Source organism: Trypanosoma melophagium (assembly GCF_022059095.1).
Source record: "Trypanosoma melophagium isolate St. Kilda chromosome Unknown ctg9segment0, whole genome shotgun sequence".
NCBI lineage: Eukaryota > Euglenozoa > Kinetoplastea > Trypanosomatida > Trypanosomatidae > Trypanosoma > Trypanosoma melophagium.
In genome coordinates, this window is record NW_027125194.1 from 917971 (window position 1) to 940777 (window position 22807).

Consider the following 22807-nt stretch of genomic DNA (forward strand, 5'->3'; position numbering starts at 1 on the left):
CTGCGAATGAAATTGCCGAACTTGTTAGGGAGATGGCGCAGATAAAAGAAACCCCGTGTGAGGATGATTCTATCAAGGAAGAAAAACTGAGGGCGATCGGTGATGTCGCTGATAAGGTTAGTAAAACGATTGATCGCACTACGGTTGCGGTAGATGCTACGTTGACAGCGATCGCTGATGCAGATGCGGTGAAAGTTCATTGTGCGCACATTTATGCTAACATTGATGACGGCTTGCATGAACTTGAACAAGGCCTTTTGGCTAGTGAAGAAATTGAAGAAAAATATCGGACGTCAACATTGAGCGTCCTCGTGAAAAATGGTACGGGAGTAAAGAAGATCCTCTCGGCGATGAAGGGGGAGTATGAGGGGTTCGGTGGAGATCACCAACACTCAACGTTGGCTGCCCAGGGGAAGGCAAATAGTGCGAAAAGGAAAGCATTTGAAGCCGGGGAATTACTTAAAGAGTTCCAGCAGAAGATTGATGCCTGCCGCGTCGAAGTGGAAGGAGGTACTGCCAAGACGAAGGTCGCTCAAGCAGTTACGAAGACAGGTGGAGTGGGCATCAAGCCAAAAGCTAGCGAGATTACGGGTGACAAATTTAGGGTTGAGTTTGAGGAGGAAAAGAAAAGAGAAGCGAAAAGAAAGCTCGATGCCATCCTGGAGAAGGAGAGGGATTTGAGAAAAGCCAAAGAAAATGCGGAAAGAGAGAGGGCCGAACAGGAGCGGTTGGCTGCAGAAAAAGGGCAGAGCAAGAAAACCGTGCCAATGAAAAGGCAGAAAGGGCGAGAAAGGCTGAAGAAGAACGGACGAGAAGGGAAGCAGAAGAAAAGGCCAAACAGGAAGAGGCGAGAAAAGCAGAGGAGGAAAAAGCACAAGCCGCCGAAGAAGAAAAGAAAGAAGAAAAAGTAAGCGAAGAAGCGGGGAGAAAGGCTAAGGAAGAAGAAGCGAAAAGGTTGGCAGAGGAATCGGAGAAAAAGGCCAAAGAAGAACTGGAGAAGGCCAAGAAGCAGAAGGACGGCGGCAGCAATCCTGCATTGTTGCACGTTCCCTTGCTGCTTCTTCTGCTGTGTGTGTTGGGTTGCACTCTTGTGTGCTGATTGGTGTTTCCATGACACACAGCTGCACAGTGTTAACCTTTGTTTGACTGGACATGGATGTGCGTTGTAAGGTCACTTTTCTTTTTAATGGATGTTAATGTTTCTTTTTTTTTCCCAGTACTATAAATCTCTTGCTTGTTTGTAAATGGATACATCTATTGCATTCCCCATGGCACTCAACAGACGACAACCCCTCTTTTTTGTGATGGAGTGTTCTTTTTCTTTGTTCGCATTATCTGGGTTCTGCTTTGCCGCCGTTCACTGTGTCTGCCTGGTGTGTGTGTGTGTGTGTGTGTGTGTGTGTGTGTGTGTGTTCCGTAATATTACTAATTTTTGCTTTTACCCATGGGAATGGGATACAATCCCCGATATGTTTTAATTGCTGTGACTGAAATCTGAAGAATGGCAGGAGGTTCAAGACACACAAACACGCACACAGTACCAACCTTCTTTCTCTTTGTGTGTGTGTGTGTGGAATGTCATCATGTGTGTGCATCATTCCCATTGCTCGTCCTGTGCGAAAGACACACACACCAACTGCAGAGAATTGTGTTCGTACCCCCTGAACATGTTCACATGATAGTCACGGCTTTCTTTTCTTTTTGTTTGTTTTCATTGTTTTGTTTTCCCCTGTGTGGTGCTGTGCATGTGTGTCTGTTCTGCTGCATATGGTAGTGTGCTCCTCAAGCCAACCAATGGGCGTGGTGCTTTGTGGATTCCCGCACCGTGCAGCAGGACAGGCACGCAGTCCTCAACAGACCAATTCTTTTATATACACTCTTCCCTTCTTTCCTTGTGTGTGTTTTCTTTTCATTATTAATTGGCACTGTGTGTGTGCAGCTGTGTGTTTCTCTTTGCGTTTCCCCATGCACCTTGTGTGTTGGTTTTTCTGTAATGATCCTATTTTCATTGCTAATTGCAAGCTGCAGGCTATGCAAACAGTGAATACTTGGTCACTATACTTTTACCATATAATAAATACTCGTTATGAAACATAAAGTGGATGTAACTGTCTTCAGGCATCGCAGCCACATTAAGTCATGAATTTCTTTTGGTTTTTTTCATTTTTGCTCTATTACTGTGTCTGCCTCACGCAGTCACTCTCTTTTCTACATTTTTATTTTGGTAAAGATATTGGTGGGTTGTGGGTGTTTGAGAGTGCCCTTCCTATGTGTGTCCTTGTGTGTGTTGGGGTTTCTCCTCCCAGCGCCCAGGTAATGAAAACACATTTCTTCGTTCTCGCCTTCTCTCTCTGTTGGTGGTGTCACTCACGGCATGGCCACGAGCATATTTCTCTGCCCTTGTGGTGTGTGGCTTGCTTGAGTGACTGCAGCCTGCGGGGAGGGACTGAGACTGATCCGCTTCGGCTTCACGTAATGGGTTTGTTTTTCTTTTTGGGGTGTGCCTTGATGTGTGCTGCTGTGGGCGAATGGTGTTCTCTAATTTGGAGTGTTGGCTGTGTTTATTGTATTGTGAGTGTTATTGTGTGCTGTTGGTATCCTTTTTTTTGTTGCTCTTTTCTTGTGTTTTCTGTTCCCCTCTGCAGGTGCGTGGCTCAGTGTAGGGTTTTAGTGGATGTTGCAGTGCCTCTCTGGCATGGGCATGTGGGTGAGATGGAAACTCTGTGTTGCCGTACCGCTCCACTGCGGAGACTGTGGTTGGTGTGTTTCTCCCGGACGCTGATGTTTGCGGTGCGCTAACTGTCGGCGTGGCGATATCCCCCGCCATGGGTGTGAGGGGTTGGAGTGACGGTGTGTGGTTCCTTTGCGTTGTTCTTTTTTTTTCTTCTCCTCTCCCTTGTTGCCACAGACCCAAGCAACCCAAAGTGACATTGAATGACAAGGATGCTCTTGCAATTGCGCCGCGTGGTGTACCTGTTGGTACTGCTGCAGTGCTGTGCGTGTGTGGTCCTTGCAAACCAAGAAGCACGTGCCGCGGGTGGAAGAGACGGGGAAGAGAGCAATAAAAGAATGGCGGAGAACGTGGCCAATCGGTTGAGTTTATCCGTGCCCAGAGCGTATATGGAGGTTGAGGACGGGAGAGCATGCCTAAAATTATGGAGGGAAAGAGTGGCAAAGTGCAATGCAAGTGCCGTGACCACCGCTGCCGCTGCGAATGAAATTGCCGAACTTGTTAGGGAGATGGCGCAGATAAAAGAAACCCCCAAACAGTGAATACTTGGTCACTATACTTTTACCATATAATAAATACTCGTTATGAAACATAAAGTGGATGTGACTGTCTTCAGGCATCGCAGCCACATTAAGTCATGAATTTCTTTTGGTTTTTTTTTCATTTTTGCTCTATTACTGTGTCTGCCTCACGCAGTCACTCTCTTTTCTACATTTTTTATTTTGGTAAAGATATTGGTGGGTTGTGGGTGTTTGAGAGTGCCCTTCCTATGTGTGTCCTTGTGTGTGTTGGGGTTTCTCCTCCCAGCGCCCAGGTAATGAAAACACATTTCTTCGTTCTCGCCTTCTCTCTCTGTTGGTGGTGTCACTCACGGCATGGCCACGAGCATATTTCTCTGCCCTTGTGGTGTGTGGCTTGCTTGAGTGACTGCAGCCTGCGGGGGGGGGACTGAGACTGATCCGCTTCGGCTTCACGTAATGGGTTTGTTTTTCTTTTTGGGGTGTGTCTTGATGTGTGCTGCTGTGGGCGAATGGTGTTCTCTAATTTGGAGTGTCAGCTGTGTTTATTGTATTGTGAGTGTTATTGTGTGCTGTTGGTATACTTTTTTTTGTTGCTCTTTTCTTGTGTTTTCTGTTCCCCTCTGCAGGTGCGTGGCTCAGTGTAGGGTTTTAGTGGATGTTGCGGTGCCTCTCTGGCATGAGCATGTGGGTGAGATGGAAACTCTGTGTTGCCGTACCGCTCCACTGCGGAGACTGTGGTTGGTGTGTTTCTCCCGGACGCTGATGTTTGCGGGGTGCGCTAACTGTCGGCGTGGCGATATCCCCGCCATGGGTGTGAGGGGTTGGAGTGACGGTGTGTGGTTCCTTTGCGTTGTTCTTTTTTTTTCTTCTCCTCTCCCTTGTTGCCACAGACCCAAGCAACCCAAAGTGACATTGAATGACAAGGATGCTCTTCCAATTGCGCCGCGTGGTGTACCTGTTGGTACTGCTGCAGTGCTGTGCGTGTGTGGTCCTTGCAAACCAAGAAGCACGTGCCGCGGGTGGAAGAGACGGGGAAGAAGAGAGCAATAAAAGAATGGCGGAGAACGTGGCCAATCGGTTGAGTTTATCCGTGCCCAGAGCGTATATGGAGGTTGAGGACGGGAGAGCATGCCTAAAATTATGGAGGGAAAGAGTGGCAAAGTGCAATGCAAGTGCCGTGACCACCGCTGCCGCTGCGAATGAAATTGCCGAACTTGTTAGGAGATGGCGCAGATAAAAGAAACCCCGGGTGAGGATGATTCTATCAAGGAAGAAAAAACTGAGGGCGATCGGTGATGTCGCTGATAAGGTTAGTAAAACGATTGATCGCACTACGGTTGCGGTAGATGCTACGTTGACAGCGATCGCTGATGCAGATGCGGTGAAAGTTCATTGTGCGCACATTTATGCTAACATTGATGACGGCTTGCATGAACTTGAACAAGGCCTTTTGGCTAGTGAAGAAATTGAAGAAAAATATCGGACGTCAACATTGAGCGTCCTCGTGAAAAATGGTACGGGAGTAAAGAAGATCCTCTCGGCGATGAAGGGGGAGTATGAGGGGTTCGGTGGAGATCACCAACACTCAACGTTGGCTGCCCAGGGGAAGGCAAATAGTGCGAAAAAGAAAGCATTTGAAGCCGGGGAATTACTTAAAGAGTTCCAGCAGAAGATTGATGCCTGCCGCGTCGAAGTGGAAGGAGGTACTGCCAAGACGAAGGTCGCTCAAGCAGTTACGAAGACAGGTGGAGTGGGCATCAAGCCAAAAGCTAGCGAGATTACGGGTGACAAATTTAGGGTTGAGTTTGAGGAGGAAAAGAAAAGAGAAGCGAAAAGAAAGCTCGATGCCATCCTGGAGAAGGAGAGGGATTTGAGAAAAGCCAAAGAAAATGCGGAAAGAGAGAGGGCCGAACAGGAGCGGTTGGCTGCAGAAAAAAGGGCAGAGCAAGAAAACCGTGCCAATGAAAAGGCAGAAAGGGCGAGAAAGGCTGAAGAAGAACGGACGAGAAGGGAAGCAGAAGAAAAGGCCAAACAGGAAGAGGCGAGAAAAGCAGAGGAGGAAAAAGCACAAGCCGCCGAAGAAGAAAAGAAAGAAGAAAAAGTAAGCGAAGAAGCGGGGAGAAAGGCTAAGGAAGAAGAAGCGAAAAGGTTGGCAGAGGAATCGGAGAAAAGGGCCAAAGAAGAACTGGAGAAGGCCAAGAAGCAGAAGGACGGCGGCAGCAATCCTGCATTGTTGCACGTTCCCTTGCTGCTTCTTCTGCTGTGTGTGTTGGGTTGCACTCTTGTGTGCTGATTGGTGTTTCCATGACACACAGCTGCACAGTGTTAACCTTTGTTTGACTGGACATGGGTGTGCGTTGTAAGGTCACTGTTATTTTTAATGGATTTTAATGTTTCTTTTTTTTCCAGTACTATAAATCTCTTGCTTGTTTGTAAATGGATACATCTATTGCATTCCCCATGGCACTCAACAGACGACAACCCCTCTTTTTTGTGATGGAGTGTTCTTTTTCTTTGTTCGCATTATTTGGGTTCTGCTTTGCCGCCGTTCACTGTGTCTGCCTGGTGTGTGTGTGTGTGTGGGTTCCGTGATATTACAAATTTTTCTTTACCCATGGGAATGGAATACAACCCTCACGTATTTTAGTTGCTGTGACTGAAATCTGAAGAATGGGAGGAAGTTTCAAGACACACAAACACGCATACACTATCAGCCTTCCTTCCCTGTGTGTGTGGATTGTCATCATGTGTGCATCATTCCCATTGCTCGTCCTGTACGAAAGACACACACACCAACTGCAGGGAATTGTGTTCTTGCCCCCTGAACATATTCACATGATGATCACGGCTTTCTTTTTTTGTTTGTTTTCATTATATTGTTTTTCCCCTGTGTGGTGCTGTGCATGTGTGTCTGTTCTGCTGCATATGGTAGTGTGCTCCTCAAGCCAACCAATGGGCGTGGTGCTTTGTGGATTCCCGCACCGTGCAGCAGGACAGGCACGCAGTCCTCAACAGACCAATTCTTTTATATACACTCTTCCCTTCTTTCCTTGTGTGTGTTTTCTTTTCATTATTAATTGGCACTGTGTGTGTGCAGCTGTGTGTTTCTCTTTTGCGTTTCCCCATGCACCTTGTGTGTTGGTTTTTCTGTAATGATCCTATTTTCATTGCTAATTGCAAGCTGCAGGCTATGCAAACAGTGAATACTTGGTCACTATACTTTTACCATATAATAAATACTCGTTATGAAACATAAAGTGGATGTAACTGTCTTCAGGCATCGCAGCCACATTAAGTCATGAATTTCTTTTGGTTTTTTTCATTTTTGCTCTATTACTGTGTCTGCCTCACGCAGTCACTCTCTTTTCTACATTTTTATTTTGGTAAAGATATTGGTGGGTTGTGGGTGTTTGAGAGTGCCCTTCCTATGTGTGTCCTTGTGTGTGTTGGGGTTTCTCCTCCCAGCGCCCAGGTAATGAAAACACATTTCTTCGTTCTCGCCTTCTCTCTCTGTTGGTGGTGTCACTCACGGCATGGCCACGAGTATATTTCTCTGCCCTTGTGGTGTGTGGCTTGCTTGAGTGACTGCAGCCTGCGGGGAGGGACTGAGACTGATCCGCTTCGGCTTCACGTAATGGGTTTGTTTTTCTTTTTGGGGTGTGCCTTGATGTGTGCTGCTGTGGGCGAATGGTGTTCTCTGATTTGGAGTGTTGGCTGTGTTTATTGTATTGTGAGTGTTATTGTGTGCTGTTGGTATCCTTTTTTTTGTTGCTCTTTTCTTGTGTTTTCTGTTCCCCTCTGCAGGTGCGTGGCTCAGTGTAGGGTTTTAGTGGATGTTGCGGTGCCTCTCTGGCATGAGCATGTGGGTGAGATGGAAACTCTGTGTTGCCGTACCGCTCCACTGCGGAGACTGTGGTTGGTGTGTTTCTCCCGGACGCTGATGTTTGCGGTGCGCTAACTGTCGGTGTGGCGATATCCCCTGCCGCGTGTTTGAGGGGTTGGAGTGACGGTGTGTGGTTCCTTTGCGTTGTTCTTTTTTTCTTCTCCTCTCCCTTGTTGCCACAGACCCAAGCAACCCAAAGTGACATTGAATGACAAGGATGCTCTTCCAATTGCGCCGCGTGGTGTACCTGTTGGTACTGCTGCAGTGCTGTGCGTGTGTGTTCCTTGCAAACCAAGAAGCACGTGCCGCGGGTGGAAGAGGCGGGGAAGAAGAGAGCAATAAAAGAATGGCGGAGAACGTGGCCAATCGGTTGAGTTTATCCGTGCCCAGAGCGTATATGGAGGTTGAGGACGGGAGAGCATGCCTAAAATTATGGAGGGAAAGAGTGGCAAAGTGCAATGCAAGTGCCGTGACCACCGCTGCCGCTGCGAATGAAATTGCCGAACTTGTTAGGGAGATGGCGCAGATAAAAGAAACCCCGGGTGAGGATGATTCTATCAAGGAAGAAAAACTGAGGGCGATCGGTGATGTCGCTGATAAGGTTAGTAAAACGATTGATCGCACTACGGTTGCGGTAGATGCTACGTTGACAGCGATCGCTGATGCAGATGCGGTGAAAGTTCATTGTGCGCACATTTATGCTAACATTGATGACGGCTTGCATGAACTTGAACAAGGCCTTTTGGCTAGTGAAGAAATTGAAGAAAAATATCGGACGTCAACATTGAGCGTCCTCGTGAAAAATGGTACGGGAGTAAAGAAGATCCTCTCGGCGATGAAGGGGGAGTATGAGGGGTTCGGTGGAGATCACCAACACTCAACGTTGGCTGCCCAGGGGAAGGCAACTAGTGCGAAAAAGAAAGCATTTGAAGCCGGGGAATTACTTAAAGAGTTCCAGCAGAAGATTGATGCCTGCCGCGTCGAAGTGGAAGGAGGTACTGCCAAGACGAAGGTCGCTCAAGCAGTTACGAAGACAGGTGGAGTGGGCATCAAGCCAAAAGCTAGCGAGATTACGGGTGACAAATTTAGGGTTGAGTTTGAGGAGGAAAAGAAAAGAGAAGCGAAAAGAAAGCTCGATGCCATCCTGGAGAAGGAGAGGGATTTGAGAAAAGCCAAAGAAAATGCGGAAAGAGAGAGGGCCGAACAGGAGCGGTTGGCTGCAGAAAAAAGGGCAGAGCAAGAAAACCGTGCCAATGAAAAGGCAGAAAGGGCGAGAAAGGCTGAAGAAGAACGGACGAGAAGGGAAGCAGAAGAAAAGGCCAAACAGGAAGAGGCGAGAAAAGCAGAGGAGGAAAAAGCACAAGCCGCCGAAGAAGAAAAGAAAGAAGAAAAAGTAAGCGAAGAAGCGGGGAGAAAGGCTAAGGAAGAAGAAGCGAAAAGGTTGGCAGAGGAATCGGAGAAAAAGGCCAAAGAAGAACTGGAGAAGGCCAAGAAGCAGAAGGACGGCGGCAGCAATCCTGCATTGTTGCACGTTCCCTTGCTGCTTCTTCTGCTGTGTGTGTTGGGTTGCACTCTTGTGTGCTGATTGGTGTTTCCATGACACACAGCTGCACAGTGTTAACCTTTGTTTGACTGGACATGGATGTGCGTTGTAAGGTCACTTTTCTTTTTAATGGATGTTAATGTTTCTTTTTTTTCCCAGTACTATAAATCTCTTGCTTGTTTGTAAATGGATACATCTATTGCATTCCCCATGGCACTCAACAGACGACAACCCCTTTTTTTGTGATGGAGTGTTCTTTTTCTTTGTTCGCATTATTTGGGTTCTGCTTTGCCGCCGTTCACTGTGTCTGCCTGGTGTGTGTGTGTGTGTGTGTGTGTGTGTGTGTGTGTGTGTTCCGTAATATTACTAATTTTTGCTTTTACCCATGGGAATGGGATACAATCCCCGATATGTTTTAATTGCTGTGACTGAAATCTGAAGAATGGCAGGAGGTTCAAGACACACAAACACGCACACAGTACCAACCTTCTTTCTCTTTGTGTGTGTGTGTGTGGAATGTCATCATGTGTGTGCATCATTCCCATTGCTCGTCCTGTGCGAAAGACACACACCAACTGCAGAGAATTGTGTTCGTACCCCCTGAACATGTTCACATGATAGTCACGGCTTTCTTTTCTTTTGTTTGTTTTCATTGTTTTGTTTTCCCCCTGTGTGGTGCTGTGCATGTGTGTCTGTTCTGCTGCATATGGTAGTGTGCTCCTCAAGCCAACCAATGGGCGTGGTGCTTTGTGGATTCCCGCACCGTGCAGCAGGACAGGCACGCAGTCCTCAACAGACCAATTCTTTTATATACACTCTTCCCTTCTTTCCTTGTGTGTGTTTTCTTTTCATTATTAATTGGCACTGTGTGTGTGCAGCTGTGTGTTTCTCTTTTGCGTTTCCCCATGCACCTTGTGTGTTGGTTTTTCTGTAATGATCCTATTTTCATTGCTAATTGCAAGCTGCAGGCTATGCAAACAGTGAATACTTGGTCACTATACTTTTACCATATAATAAATACTCGTTATGAAACATAAAGTGGATGTAACTGTCTTCAGGCATCGCAGCCACATTAAGTCATGAATTTCTTTTGGTTTTTTTTTCATTTTTGCTCTATTACTGTGTCTGCCTCACGCAGTCACTCTCTTTTCTACATTTTTATTTTGGTAAAGATATTGGTGGGTTGTGGGTGTTTGAGAGTGCCCTTCCTATGTGTGTCCTTGTGTGTGTTGGGGTTTCTCCTCCCAGCGCCCAGGTAATGAAAACACATTTCTTCGTTCTCGCCTTCTCTCTCTGTTGGTGGTGTCACTCACGGCATGGCCACGAGCATATTTCTCTGCCCTTGTGGTGTGTGGCTTGCTTGAGTGACTGCAGCCTGCGGGGAGGGACTGAGACTGATCCGCTTCGGCTTCACGTAATGGGTTTGTTTTTCTTTTTGGGGTGTGCCTTGATGTGTGCTGCTGTGGGCGAATGGTGTTCTCTAATTTGGAGTGTTGGCTGTGTTTATTGTATTGTGAGTGTTATTGTGTGCTGTTGGTATCCTTTTTTTTGTTGCTCTTTTCTTGTGTTTTCTGTTCCCCTCTGCAGGTGCGTGGCTCAGTGTAGGGTTTTAGTGGATGTTGCAGTGCCTCTCTGGCATGGGCATGTGGGTGAGATGGAAACTCTGTGTTGCCGTACCGCTCCACTGCGGAGACTGTGGTTGGTGTGTTTCTCCCGGACGCTGATGTTTGCGGTGCGCTAACTGTCGGCGTGGCGATATCCCCCGCCATGGGTGTGAGGGGTTGGAGTGACGGTGTGTGGTTCCTTTGCGTTGTTCTTTTTTTTTCTTCTCCTCTCCCTTGTTGCCACAGACCCAAGCAACCCAAAGTGACATTGAATGACAAGGATGCTCTTGCAATTGCGCCGCGTGGTGTACCTGTTGGTACTGCTGCAGTGCTGTGCGTGTGTGGTCCTTGCAAACCAAGAAGCACGTGCCGCGGGTGGAAGAGACGGGGAAGAGAGCAATAAAAGAATGGCGGAGAACGTGGCCAATCGGTTGAGTTTATCCGTGCCCAGAGCGTATATGGAGGTTGAGGACGGGAGAGCATGCCTAAAATTATGGAGGGAAAGAGTGGCAAAGTGCAATGCAAGTGCCGTGACCACCGCTGCCGCTGCGAATGAAATTGCCGAACTTGTTAGGGAGATGGCGCAGATAAAAGAAACCCCGGGTGAGGATGATTCTATCAAGGAAGAAAAACTGAGGGCGATCGGTGATGTCGCTGATAAGGTTAGTAAAACGATTGATCGCACTACGGTTGCGGTAGATGCTACGTTGACAGCGATCGCTGATGCAGATGCGGTGAAAGTTCATTGTGCGCACATTTATGCTAACATTGATGACGGCTTGCATGAACTTGAACAAGGCCTTTTGGCTAGTGAAGAAATTGAAGAAAAATATCGGACGTCAACATTGAGCGTCCTCGTGAAAAATGGTACGGGAGTAAAGAAGATCCTCTCGGCGATGAAGGGGGAGTATGAGGGGTTCGGTGGAGATCACCAACACTCAACGTTGGCTGCCCAGGGGAAGGCAAATAGTGCGAAAAAGAAAGCATTTGAAGCCGGGGAATTACTTAAAGAGTTCCAGCAGAAGATTGATGCCTGCCGCGTCGAATTGGAAGGAGGTAATGCCAAGAAGAAGGTCGCTCAAGCAGTTACGAAGACAGGTGGAGTGGGCATCAAGCCAAAAGCTAGCGAGATTACGGGTGACAAATTTAGGGTTGAGTTTGAGGAGGAAAAGAAAAGAGAAGCGAAAAGAAAGCTCGATGCCATCCTGGAGAAGGAGAGGGATTTGAGAAAAGCCAAAGAAAATGCGGAAAGAGAGAGGGCCGAACAGGAGCGGTTGGCTGCAGAAAAAAGGGCAGAGCAAGAAAACCGTGCCAATGAAAAGGCAGAAAGGGCGAGAAAGGCTGAAGAAGAACGGACGAGAAGGGAAGCAGAAGAAAAGGCCAAACAGGAAGAGGCGAGAAAAGCAGAGGAGGAAAAAGCACAAGCCGCCGAAGAAGAAAAGAAAGAAGAAAAAGTAAGCGAAGAAGCGGGGAGAAAGGCTAAGGAAGAAGAAGCGAAAAGGTTGGCAGAGGAATCGGAGAAAAAGGCCAAAGAAGAACTGGAGAAGGCCAAGAAGCAGAAGGACGGCGGCAGCAATCCTGCATTGTTGCACGTTCCCTTGCTGCTTCTTCTGCTGTGTGTGTTGGGTTGCACTCTTGTGTGCTGATTGGTGTTTCCATGACACACAGCTGCACAGTGTTAACCTTTGTTTGACTGGACATGGGTGTGCGTTGTAAGGTCACTTTTCTTTTTAATGGATGTTAATGTTTCTTTTTTTTTCCCAGTACTATAAATCTCTTGCTTGTTTGTAAATGGATACATCTATTGCATTCCCCATGGCACTCAACAGACGACAACCCCTCTTTTTTGTGATGGAGTGTTCTTTTTCTTTGTTCGCATTATTTGGGTTCTGCTTTGCCGCCGTTCACTGTGTCTGCCTGGTGTGTGTGTGTGTGTTCCGTAATATTACTAATTTTTGCTTTTACCCATGGGAATGGGATACAATCCCCGATATGTTTTAATTGCTGTGACTGAAATGTGAAGAATGGCAGGAGGTTCAAGACACACAAACACGCACACAGTACCAACCTTCTTTCTCTTTGTGTGTGTGTGTGTGTGGACTGTCATCATGTGTGTGCATCATTCCCATTGCTCGTCCTGTACGAAAGACACACACACCAACTGCAGGGAATTGTGTTCGTACCCCCTGAACATGTTCGCATGATAGTCACGGCTTTCTTTTCTTTTTGTTTGTTTTCATTGTTTTGTTTTCCCCCTGTGTGGTGCTGTGCATGTGTGTCTGTTCTGCTGCATATGGTAGTGTGCTCCTCAAGCCAACCAATGGGCGTGGTGCTTTGTGGATTCCCGCACCGTGCAGCAGGACAGGCACGCAGTCCTCAACAGACCAATTCTTTTATATACACTCTTCCCTTCTTTCCTTGTGTGTGTTTTCTTTTCATTATTAATTGGCACTGTGTGTGTGCAGCTGTGTGTTTCTCTTTTGCGTTTCCCCATGCACCTTGTGTGTTGGTTTTTCTGTAATGATCCTATTTTCATTGCTAATTGCAAGCTGCAGGCTATGCAAACAGTGAATACTTGGTCACTATACTTTTACCATATAATAAATACTCGTTATGAAACATAAAGTGGATGTGACTGTCTTCAGGCATCGCAGCCACATTAAGTCATGAATTTCTTTTGGTTTTTTTTTCATTTTTGCTCTATTACTGTGTCTGCCTCACGCAGTCACTCTCTTTTCTACATTTTTATTTTGGTAAAGATATTGGTGGGTTGTGGGTGTTTGAGAGTGCCCTTCCTATGTGTGTCCTTGTGTGTGTTGGGGTTTCTCCTCCCAGCGCCCAGGTAATGAAAACACATTTCTTCGTTCTCGCCTTCTCTCTCTGTTGGTGGTGTCACTCACGGCATGGCCACGAGCATATTTCTCTGCCCTTGTGGTGTGTGGCTTGCTTGAGTGACTGCAGCCTGCGGGGAGGGACTGAGACTGATCCGCTTCGGCTTCACGTAATGGGTTTGTTTTTCTTTTTGGGGTGTGCCTTGATGTGTGCTGCTGTGGGCGAATGGTGTTCTCTAATTTGGAGTGTTGGCTGTGTTTATTGTATTGTGAGTGTTATTGTGTGCTGTTGGTATCCTTTTTTTTGTTGCTCTTTTCTTGTGTTTTCTGTTCCCCTCTGCAGGTGCGTGGCTCAGTGTAGGGTTTTAGTGGATGTTGCGGTGCCTCTCTGGCATGAGCATGTGGGTGAGATGGAAACTCTGTGTTGCCGTACCGCTCCACTGCGGATTCTCGGTGGTTGGTGTGTTTCTGCTGGACGCTGATGTTTGCGGTGCGCTAACTGTCGGCGTGGCGACATCCCCCGCCGCGTGTTTGAGGGGCTGGAGTGAAGGTGCGGTTCCTTCGCGTTGTGTGATTGGGGCCGCACATGAGTGCACTGTTGGGATTCCCTCTGTTGTGAGTTGCAATCTGGCGAAGTGATGGTGAGGGGCTGGGCGAAGAGAGCGTGGAGCCATGTGTGCGGTTTGATTCTGCTCTGACTCTGTGGTGTGTTTGCAATTCTCCTTGTTTTTTTCTGTTGTTGTTGATTGGGCTGCAGTTAACGTGTGCGGTTGTTATGGTTGGTGTGCCGTGCCTCCCCGCCACTCTTTCTCTCTCTATCACTGTGTGTTTTTGGGAATGTGATGTGAACCATCGAGGCATTTGCATTGACCACAACGTGATCCTTGTACCTCTTTTCGCCAAGCCACCCAACACAGGCACGGGACTGACATGCCACACTTCTTCCCCTCACACACCGTGCCTCCTTTCTTTCCTCTCCTCCACGCAAACTCGCATCCCGTCCTGTTTTGCGTGGCTCACGCTCAGCGTTCAACTCTTGCATTCGGGGGAAGGGCATTCCAAACGCGAAGGCTCACGGCGGCGTGGGGCACCTATATGCAAGCACGCCTGGAGGCTCATCCTGAACGGGATCGCACTCCGAACGCAATCGCGTTGGCCTGGTCGAAATTCCTGTCCGACGACAGTTGCGGCGCGGCATGCACTCCAAACATGCACGTCACACAGCAACACACCAACACAAAAACACAACCACTTTTTGCGTCCCTCTCCAAACGAGAGAACATGCATGGGCTGGCATGAGCGGCATGCTTCGCTTCGGCGGGGCTCGAGGGGCACTTTACGTCCCGAGGCGCTGAACCTTGAGGCCTGAAATATCATGCTCAGGGACTTTGAACTTGAAAGAGAGAAAGGAGGTGAGAAGGAGAGGGGAAAGGATGAAACCCGGCAACCAGTCTGCACGAGGCGCGAGCCGCTCGTCGTGGGGCTCGTTGTCGGTTTTCGCCCTTTACTTTTCCCCGCGACGGTGATGAAGCAGACGACGCTGTGGCCTCGACATCGCTGGCGTCCTGGCGGAAAAGACGGGGCGGCGACGGGAGAAGATGTGACCCCACCGCCGTCTTGGAAGGAGGGCGATGGCGCAACCCCTTCCTTCCCTTACATTCCCGAAATCCTTCTCGCGTCATTGCGCCCGAGCCGTGGGCAGCACACACACAACCGTGGGTCAAGGGCATCCGAGAAAACCTCGTCTTGAACATGCAACGCGCGCCCCACGTCCCTCCAGGATTGTAGCTGAACACTGGCGATGAGGTGCGCGGCATGCAAGGGGAACCCCCTAAAGAAGAGAACCGCCTTACAACGAGGACTGCGCACGCACAGAAAACGACAATGAAAGCTTAGCCCCATTTTTTTATTTTTTATTCGTGCCTTTATGGGTTTTACCCCAACGGTGTGGCTATCAGCTTCTCACTGTAGAGCACCAGGGTTGCTGTCTATGAAGAGCGGTGCTTGAGAGAAAAATCCCTTCGTTTTGTGGGATCCTCAAGCTGTTCTAATATTTATTTTGTTATTTTGGTTTTTATTATTTGAGTTTTGTTATTTTCAAGTTTTGTTTTATTTTATTTTTATAACCAGCCCATGAACGGTAAACAGTCTACGAGAGATTCTCTACCCCCACCATCCTTTCCCAGAGCCCGTCGGCCACTCTCCTTTTGTTATTAATTTTTGTTATTTTTGGCTTTTTAGTCGATGTATTGGCCCAAATGATCTCCTCTGTTTTCTGTTGCTTGTTGGGGATCGCGATAAATGTCTCTTTCGACTAATTCTGTCAGGGATTCCATAATCGAGCTCGTCGCTGGCCTTAGAGGGGTGTAGAGGCCTTACAGGGTTGGAGGAAGGAGGCGTAGGGGTTCTGGACCGCGAAGTCTGCGGTATCGCATAGTTCCGCTCCACTGCCAGAAGGAACTGGGCTAACTGTTTAGAAAAGCACAGTTTCTGGAGAGGGATATCTGTTATAGCATACTTTATTCGCAATGGACGAAGGGCGGGGCAACTCAAGAGATGCAGTGCTGTTTCTTCGCAGCCGTTGCGTTGGCTAGTATGCGCGCGAATATGCCGATACCCATGCTGGGAAATGCGGCGTTGTGTGAGGCCTGATTTGCTCATGCATTGTCTGTTGCATGTGGGGCAAATCAGGGCCGCAAGGTCTATGTTCTCGCCCTTGCTTCGGGAGGATTTGGTTGCCCCTTTGGCAGGCATGCCTTCGCCATGGTGAAAATTTCTGCAGTGAATGGCGAGTGAAGGCATGTTGGCGTAGAACTTCTTACACACACCGCACTGAACCTTGCCGTGGTCCTCACGTTCCGGTGGCGACGAGTCTCGCTGACGTTTCTTATTTCTGGGAAATGTTACATTTATTGTAATCGGCAATATCGGAGTTCCAGGCGGGTGTTTAAATTCTGTGGTACGATAGAGCTCCCAGGTACCGAAATCCCTCAGACAAAATTCACAGCGCAGCGATGCTGGCTGTGGGATTAACTGCGTGCCGGGTGCGTCTTTGCTGGGGTCCTCAGGATGGCGTGCTCGAATGTGGGCTTTGAGGCCTGTTTTAGAGCGCGCTATCATTTCACATTTGTCAAATGGAAATGCTGATCCCTCTGGTATTGGTTCATCTGCTCTTGGGCGCTTTCTTTCAGTGGGAGGGCATTCTGCGTTGTGCATGCGCCTGAGGCGGCGAGTTAATCCGTTTTTCTGGGGGAAGGTTCGGAAACCTAAAGGGAAAATATTATTTCTTCTTGCCTATCCTTGCATACCCGATGATTCGCATAATGCACTATTGTATTGCCCTTCCGAGCGGACCTTCCACCAATAGACAACAGAACTGAAGAAAAGGAAGCGCTGAGATCTCCCTTAAAACCCGCCCCCCTCCTGACGGCGCGAGGGCCGGGCCTCCCGTAAGGGACAAAGCCGGACAAGCAGCGAAAACGAAAAGAAATAAACATTATCCATCATGAAAACCCATAAAATTTTTTCTTGCCTTCCGATAAACCTAAGGCGAGTCCATTCTTTTCGAAAGTTTTTTGGGATGGGAAAAAATCCCTTGACGGTGGTGGGGTTCGAACCCACGCCCCTAGAGACTAGAGCCTAAATCTAGCGCCTTAGACCACTCGGCCACACCGCCATGGCTTTAATCTTGGTTTTAAAAATGTTATTTTTTTTAAATAATAAATAAATTTTTTCATCTATATTTGTTTTTTTAAGGCGTTATATGTGTCTTTCCGCCGTGTGTCGACATACCCAAGTGGTTACGGGGTTTGACTTGAAATCAAATGCGATCTCGCGCGCAGGTTCGAACCCTGCTGTCGACGGTTTTCGCAAGAAGAAAAAGAACAAATTAACAAAAGAATTTCGTCAGTTCTTTTTTTTTTCCGAAAAGATTCCGATGCCGGGGATCGAACCCGGGTCTAGCGGGTGAGAGCCGCTTGTTCTAGCCACTATACCACACCGGAGATGCAATCTGTAAAAATAGAAATCATATATATAGTTTTATTTATTAAATTAATTTATTATTATCATTATTTATTTTCTTGAAGAACTCTTCGAACCCGATTGAAGCGAGCGTGGCGCAGTCGGCAGCGCGTGGGTTTCATAATCCCAAGGTCGTGAGTTCGAGCCTCACCGATCGCATTGTTTTCTCTCTTTCCCTTTTTTTTTGGCTTTATTCCAGTTTTTCACACCACGGTGAATAAATGAAAAAAATTCATTACGCAGAATGGAGAAAAAGGCATTCCTTCCGGCCGGAATCGAACCAGCGACCCTGTGATATCTGCTTTTTTAATTCTACAGTCACATGCTCTACCAATTGAGCTACAGAAGGCACGGAAGAGACTCTGAGATTGAACTATTAATATGTTTAAAAAAGTTTTCCAAAAAAATGTAAAATTTTTTCTTCTTTAATTGCTTTATACCTTACTTGGAACCTATTCAGAATATCGCGAGCGCTGGTGGTCTAGGTGGTTATGACGTCGCTTTAACACGGCGAAGGTCTCGGGTTCGAGTCCCGACCGGCGTATTTTTCCACCCTATATTTTTTTTTTTTTGCAGGGAAATTTCCCCAAAACCAAAGGGAACCAGAGGAGTCAAGGAAGAAAGGAACCAACACCCCACGCCGCCTTCCCCCAACCGGCAAATAAAAAGAGGGAAATGGAACCCGGTTTGCCTTTTTCTTTTCTTGATTGCCCCGGTTGGGTTTCCTCAAACCCCTCCTTTTCCCCTCCCTGTCGAAGCGCTGTCGCCGCTAGACTTCCTATTCCCCCGTCCGGTGGGGAGAAGAAAAAGAAAAAGGAAACAAAAGCGGAAAACAAAAATCCAAAACAAAAAAAAAGAGCAAAAACACACACGCAACCGCCAAGAGCGAAAAAAAAAAAGAAACGAAGAAACAAAAATAACGTGAAACTTTTTCCTTGTTAAAATATTTATCCTTTTTAAAAAATATATTCAAATTTTAACTTTCAAGATAAGTTCGAAATTCTTTCGTCATTACTGGACGATCTCCCAAAACGAGCCATAATTCCCTTGCAGAAAGGGTTTCTTGACGCATTAAAAGTGCAGCCAAAGCACGTGTCTTTTCAATATGTTGTCCTAAAATTAAACGTGCATTTTCTAATGCGACTGTTATAAGTTGAAGGACCGCTCCATCAATAGCATCTTCTTTTTGGGGTCCAAAAGGTTTTTGAATACTATTGGAATCACTTAAATCGTATCCAAAATGTCCTATATTTTCAGGATCCATTCCATAAGTACAAACAAAAAAACGAGCTCTATCTGTAGCAGCTTTTACATCTTCTGCTGCAGAAGAAGAAATATCTTGAAAAAAATATTCTTCAGATACATAACCTCCTAATTTTGCAACTAAATTTTGCATTAATTGTTCTTGAGTAGAAATAAATGTAGTTTGTGGTAATTTTTGAGTTACTCCTGTTCGATGACGCCCTCTTGGAAGAATAGTAGTTTTAATAACTGGATCTGTTTTTTCTTGAAACCAATGAAGAATAACTATACCTGCTTCATGAAAAGCAATACGTTCTCTTTCATTTTTATTTAATTTTACAGCACTCCTTTCCAATCCTACTAAAATTCGTTCTACTGCTTGATGAAAATGACGATGTGAAACAAAATCTTTTTCTTCTCTAGCAGCTTGAATAGCAGCTTCATTACAAATATTAAATATATCTGCACCGCTACATCCTGGTGTAAGGGCGGCAAGGGCTTCTGCATAACCATCTAAATTACTTGAAGGTTCAAGTTTTAATGGTTTTAAATGTAATTTTGCTATAGCTACTCGATCCTTATGAGAGGGTTTTTCTAAAGTTATTTTTCTATCAAAACGTCCAGATCGAGTTAAAGCATTATCTAAAATATCTGCACGATTGGTAGCAGCTAATACCATAATTCCTGTAGCATCTTTAAAACCATCTAATTCTGAAAGAAAAGCATTTAAGGTTCCTCTTGAACTTCCTCCTCCTGATTCAGATTTTCTTTTTCTACCAAATGAATCAATTTCATCAATAAAAACAACACACGGTTTACATTCATGCGCTTGTTTAAAAAGTTCTCGAACACGTTGTGCACCAACACCAACATAAACCTCTTCAAATTCACTTCCAGTACAACTAAGAAAAGGTACCATAGCTTCTCCTGCTACAGCTTTAGCAAGTAAAGTTTTTCCAACTCCAGGAGGACCATCAAGAAGTACACCTTTAGGTAATTTAGCTCCAAGAGCTTGATAACGAGCAGGATTTTTTAAAAAATCAATAATTTCTACTACCTCATGTTTTGCTTCCGTTAATCCTGCAACATCTCCAAGTCGTGTAGAAATAGAAAATTCACGTTTAAAATTAAATCGACTCTTTTCTGCTGCTACAGATGCTAATTTTGCAGAACCACTAAAAGCCGAATTTGTCAAGGCTAAAATAGGTAAAAGACATAATAATAACATAGGAACCCATGGATAATAAGTATGAAATAAAACAAGAATATCTTTATCCTTATCACATGTAGATTCAAATGTTCTGTAATCAACAAAACTTCGAACTCCAAGAAATTCACCTTTTTCATTAAGAAAACCTGCAGTATGTTTTGCCAAATCCACAATAACTGTTGTATAATTTTCAATATTTCCTTTAATATATGAATTTGCAATATAAATTCTTGTTAAAACTACCCCCGAAAGTAGGAAACACATTATTACAAGAAGACGCATACGTTTCCATTTTAAAGTTTTAGCAGCTATTTGGGCAGTTAAAATACGTTCATCTGGTGACATGGCATATGCACGATTAACAGATTCTGCAGGAATACGAGTAAAGGACATTTTTCCCAGAATATATCTAGAATAAAAAGCATCAAATCCTTTAGGATGAGGTTTTTCAGATAATAAATTTTCGGTTGATTTATTATTATTATTATTATTATTATTATTATTATTATTATTATTATTATTATTATTATTATTATTATTATTATTAGATGGAGATTGTTTTTCCCATGAATTCCCATTTTTCTTTTCATTCACTTTTGGTTGATTTTCTCCATTACGATCTGATCCATTACCACCTGTGGCAGAGAACTGTCTCTGCGCCCGCATCGCCACGGCGAAAGGAGAAACACCCACATATCGCAAAGGGCGAAACATTTCAAATTCCCGTTTTCCCTTTCTTATATGTATAAATATATAAATATAGGTGTATATATAAATATATCTATATTTATATATACACTCTCTATCTCCCCCTCTCTTTCTTTATATATAAGAACACAGGCATAAACACGAGAGAAAGAAAAAAGAAAGAAAGAAAAAGGAGCAAGAATATAAAGAAGAATGAAATAATAAATAAATAAATAATAATAAAACTATAATCAATCAAGGTAATATTAATTTTAGAAATAAATAAATAAACACATTCTCATATCAAGAATGGTGTCGCACCACAAAGGATTGTATACGAGTTATTACAGTATTAACCTCCTTTGATGGTGCATAAAAACGTCGTAACAATTCCACTCCCTTTTCTGCATACATTCTCCTCTTTTCTTCAGTAGGTTCAAAAAAGGCTAGACGAATAAAATCATCAATAAACTCCACATGATTTTCTCCTCCATAAATAGCCTTTTCTGTTTCTACTTTAGCCTCAAGATGTTCTGTGCATTTTTTATTATTTTTTAAATGATTAAACGCCCTTGCGAGGGCCATGTGGGTTTTTGGAATCATAGACTGTGGAGGTCGAGGAGGTGGACACAAGTGTTCCATAGCGATTTTATAACTCTGAGAAAGAACCGTAACGGCTACATCATATTGACCCTCACGTAGTAAACGACAACCTTTTTGATATAAATCAGCCGCTTTAATATAATACTCTTTTTTTTCTAACGTTACACCTTCATCTTTATTATCCGTACATGCAGAACAATTACAAAGAAACCCACAACGTTCAGCAAGGGCACGTTGACGGGTTTGGGCACTCACAGCTTTATAACTCGTCATATTATAATACGCTATAGTAAGTTGCTCTCCCACTAAAATTGGTTTAATAGCACGAATGGTAAGAGATAAGGAACAATCCAGCGGATTTCCTACAAACGAAAGAAAACAATTTGGATCACAAGAGTGACGAAAACGTGTGGCAGTTATATATATTCCTTTTCCTACAGATATAGGTCTAGAATCACTCATGAAAGCTTCTCCTGTTTCGGTGTTTATTGTAATTGGAGATCCTGTAAAAAATCTTACTTCAAATCCAGAAAGAATAACTTGACGTTGGGCAAAACGAAAGTGATCCACCTCTTCTTTACTTATTGCACCTAATACTAATCCAATAAGACTTACAGCCGTTTCAAATCCTCCAATAACAGAAGCGGGATAAAGTTCTCCCGAAAAATTTCCACGAAGTGAATTAAGATTAAATTTTTTATTTTCACCACGAAGCATACGACTTGCCACTAAAGCATCTACAGGGCATATTTGAAAAAATGGATTACTAGTTTCATATTGACCATAACGTTCCCAACTAGCATTAGCACAAGATTCACTACAGAATAATCCTCGTGATACTTTTCCCCTCATTCGATAAGGTATTCCGGGATATAAGACACGTGTTACTTGAAAACAGTAGCAACACCGAATACCCCAATGATCATCATATAAGGCATGTGCAATTGGTGTTTCTCTCATAACTTCACCACTCTCTATACGCGTTTGTGCAACGACACCTTTTGTATTTCCCTCAGAAACACCACTGAGCTCAGTGGAAATAGGAATAGTAGTAGTAGTAGTTGCTGTTGTTGTTGTTGTTGCTGTTGTTGATGTTGTTGTTATCCCAGGTAAAAACAAACTACTACCACTACTATTACCACTAGTACTATCAACAAGAGTATTTGATTGAAGAATTTTGTTTAAAACTTCTTTTCCATTTGCAGATTCTATATTATTATTAGCTGCAGCTTCCAAATCTTTTTTACCTTCTTCTTCAAATCCCAATTTTTTTAAACACATTCCACGACGTTGTAGCGCTTCCCAATTATTACACCTCATTGTAATAACTGTATGAGCATCTATAAGTGATTCCAATATACGTTCTTGTGCAAAGAAGCTTGTGCTTCGATTACTAATAAGACCTTCTAATGTTACATCTCCTTTAGCATACATCATTCCACGAGTAAACATAAGCACACTTTCTTCTAATTTTCCTGATTTATACGCTTCCATTCCCCTATCTTTCCACTTTTCTGCCTCTTCCTCATTTGTATCACACACCCGATCACTTAATTCTTGTTTTAGTGTATCCAGCATCGACGTCACACGCGGATCATTCTTTTCTTGCAGGTCCGTTAAAACCTTCTCCACAGACATCGTGCCGCAGTTTGGGGGTAATGCCTTTGATAAGGCCAGCAGTACATTTCTCCACGGCTCCAAATTCGCATTTGCCTCACGTTTCATTTTGGCCTGCGCTGCCGTTTCAGCTTCCACTTGACTCATTTTCTACTAATTCTCAGGAATCAACCTTCTTTACACAGTTATACATATATATATATATATATATATATATATATATATATATATATATAGAGAGAGAGAGAGAGAGAAAAGATAGAGGTAATGAAATGGTAGAAGTAATACACGAAATCAATCGGAAGAAGGGAT

The 22807-nt window shown here is 44.9% G+C and overlaps 3 protein-coding genes across 3 annotated transcripts; all 3 read right to left on the reverse strand.

The window, feature by feature from the left end:
• Positions 1-14142: 14142 nt before the first annotated feature.
• Positions 14143-14930, reverse strand: LSM04_004804 (uncharacterized protein; the record flags this gene model as incomplete). Its single annotated transcript, XM_067333083.1, has 2 exons — positions 14143-14470; positions 14572-14930. 2 exons carry the CDS (start codon positions 14928-14930, stop codon positions 14143-14145), a joined length of 687 nt encoding a protein of 228 aa, XP_067185701.1.
• Positions 14931-18112: 3182 nt separating this feature from the next.
• LSM04_006667 (Peptidase M41) lies at positions 18113-20302 on the reverse strand (the record flags this gene model as incomplete). Its single annotated transcript, XM_067333084.1, has 1 exon — positions 18113-20302. One exon carries the CDS (start codon positions 20300-20302, stop codon positions 18113-18115), a length of 2190 nt encoding a protein of 729 aa, XP_067185776.1.
• Positions 20303-20578: 276 nt separating this feature from the next.
• On the reverse strand, positions 20579-22642 carry LSM04_002245 (SET domain; the record flags this gene model as incomplete). The annotated part of the gene is made up of 1 exon (XM_067333085.1): positions 20579-22642. One exon carries the CDS (start codon positions 22640-22642, stop codon positions 20579-20581), a length of 2064 nt encoding a protein of 687 aa, XP_067185599.1.
• Between the last annotated feature and the right edge of the window lie 165 nt (positions 22643-22807).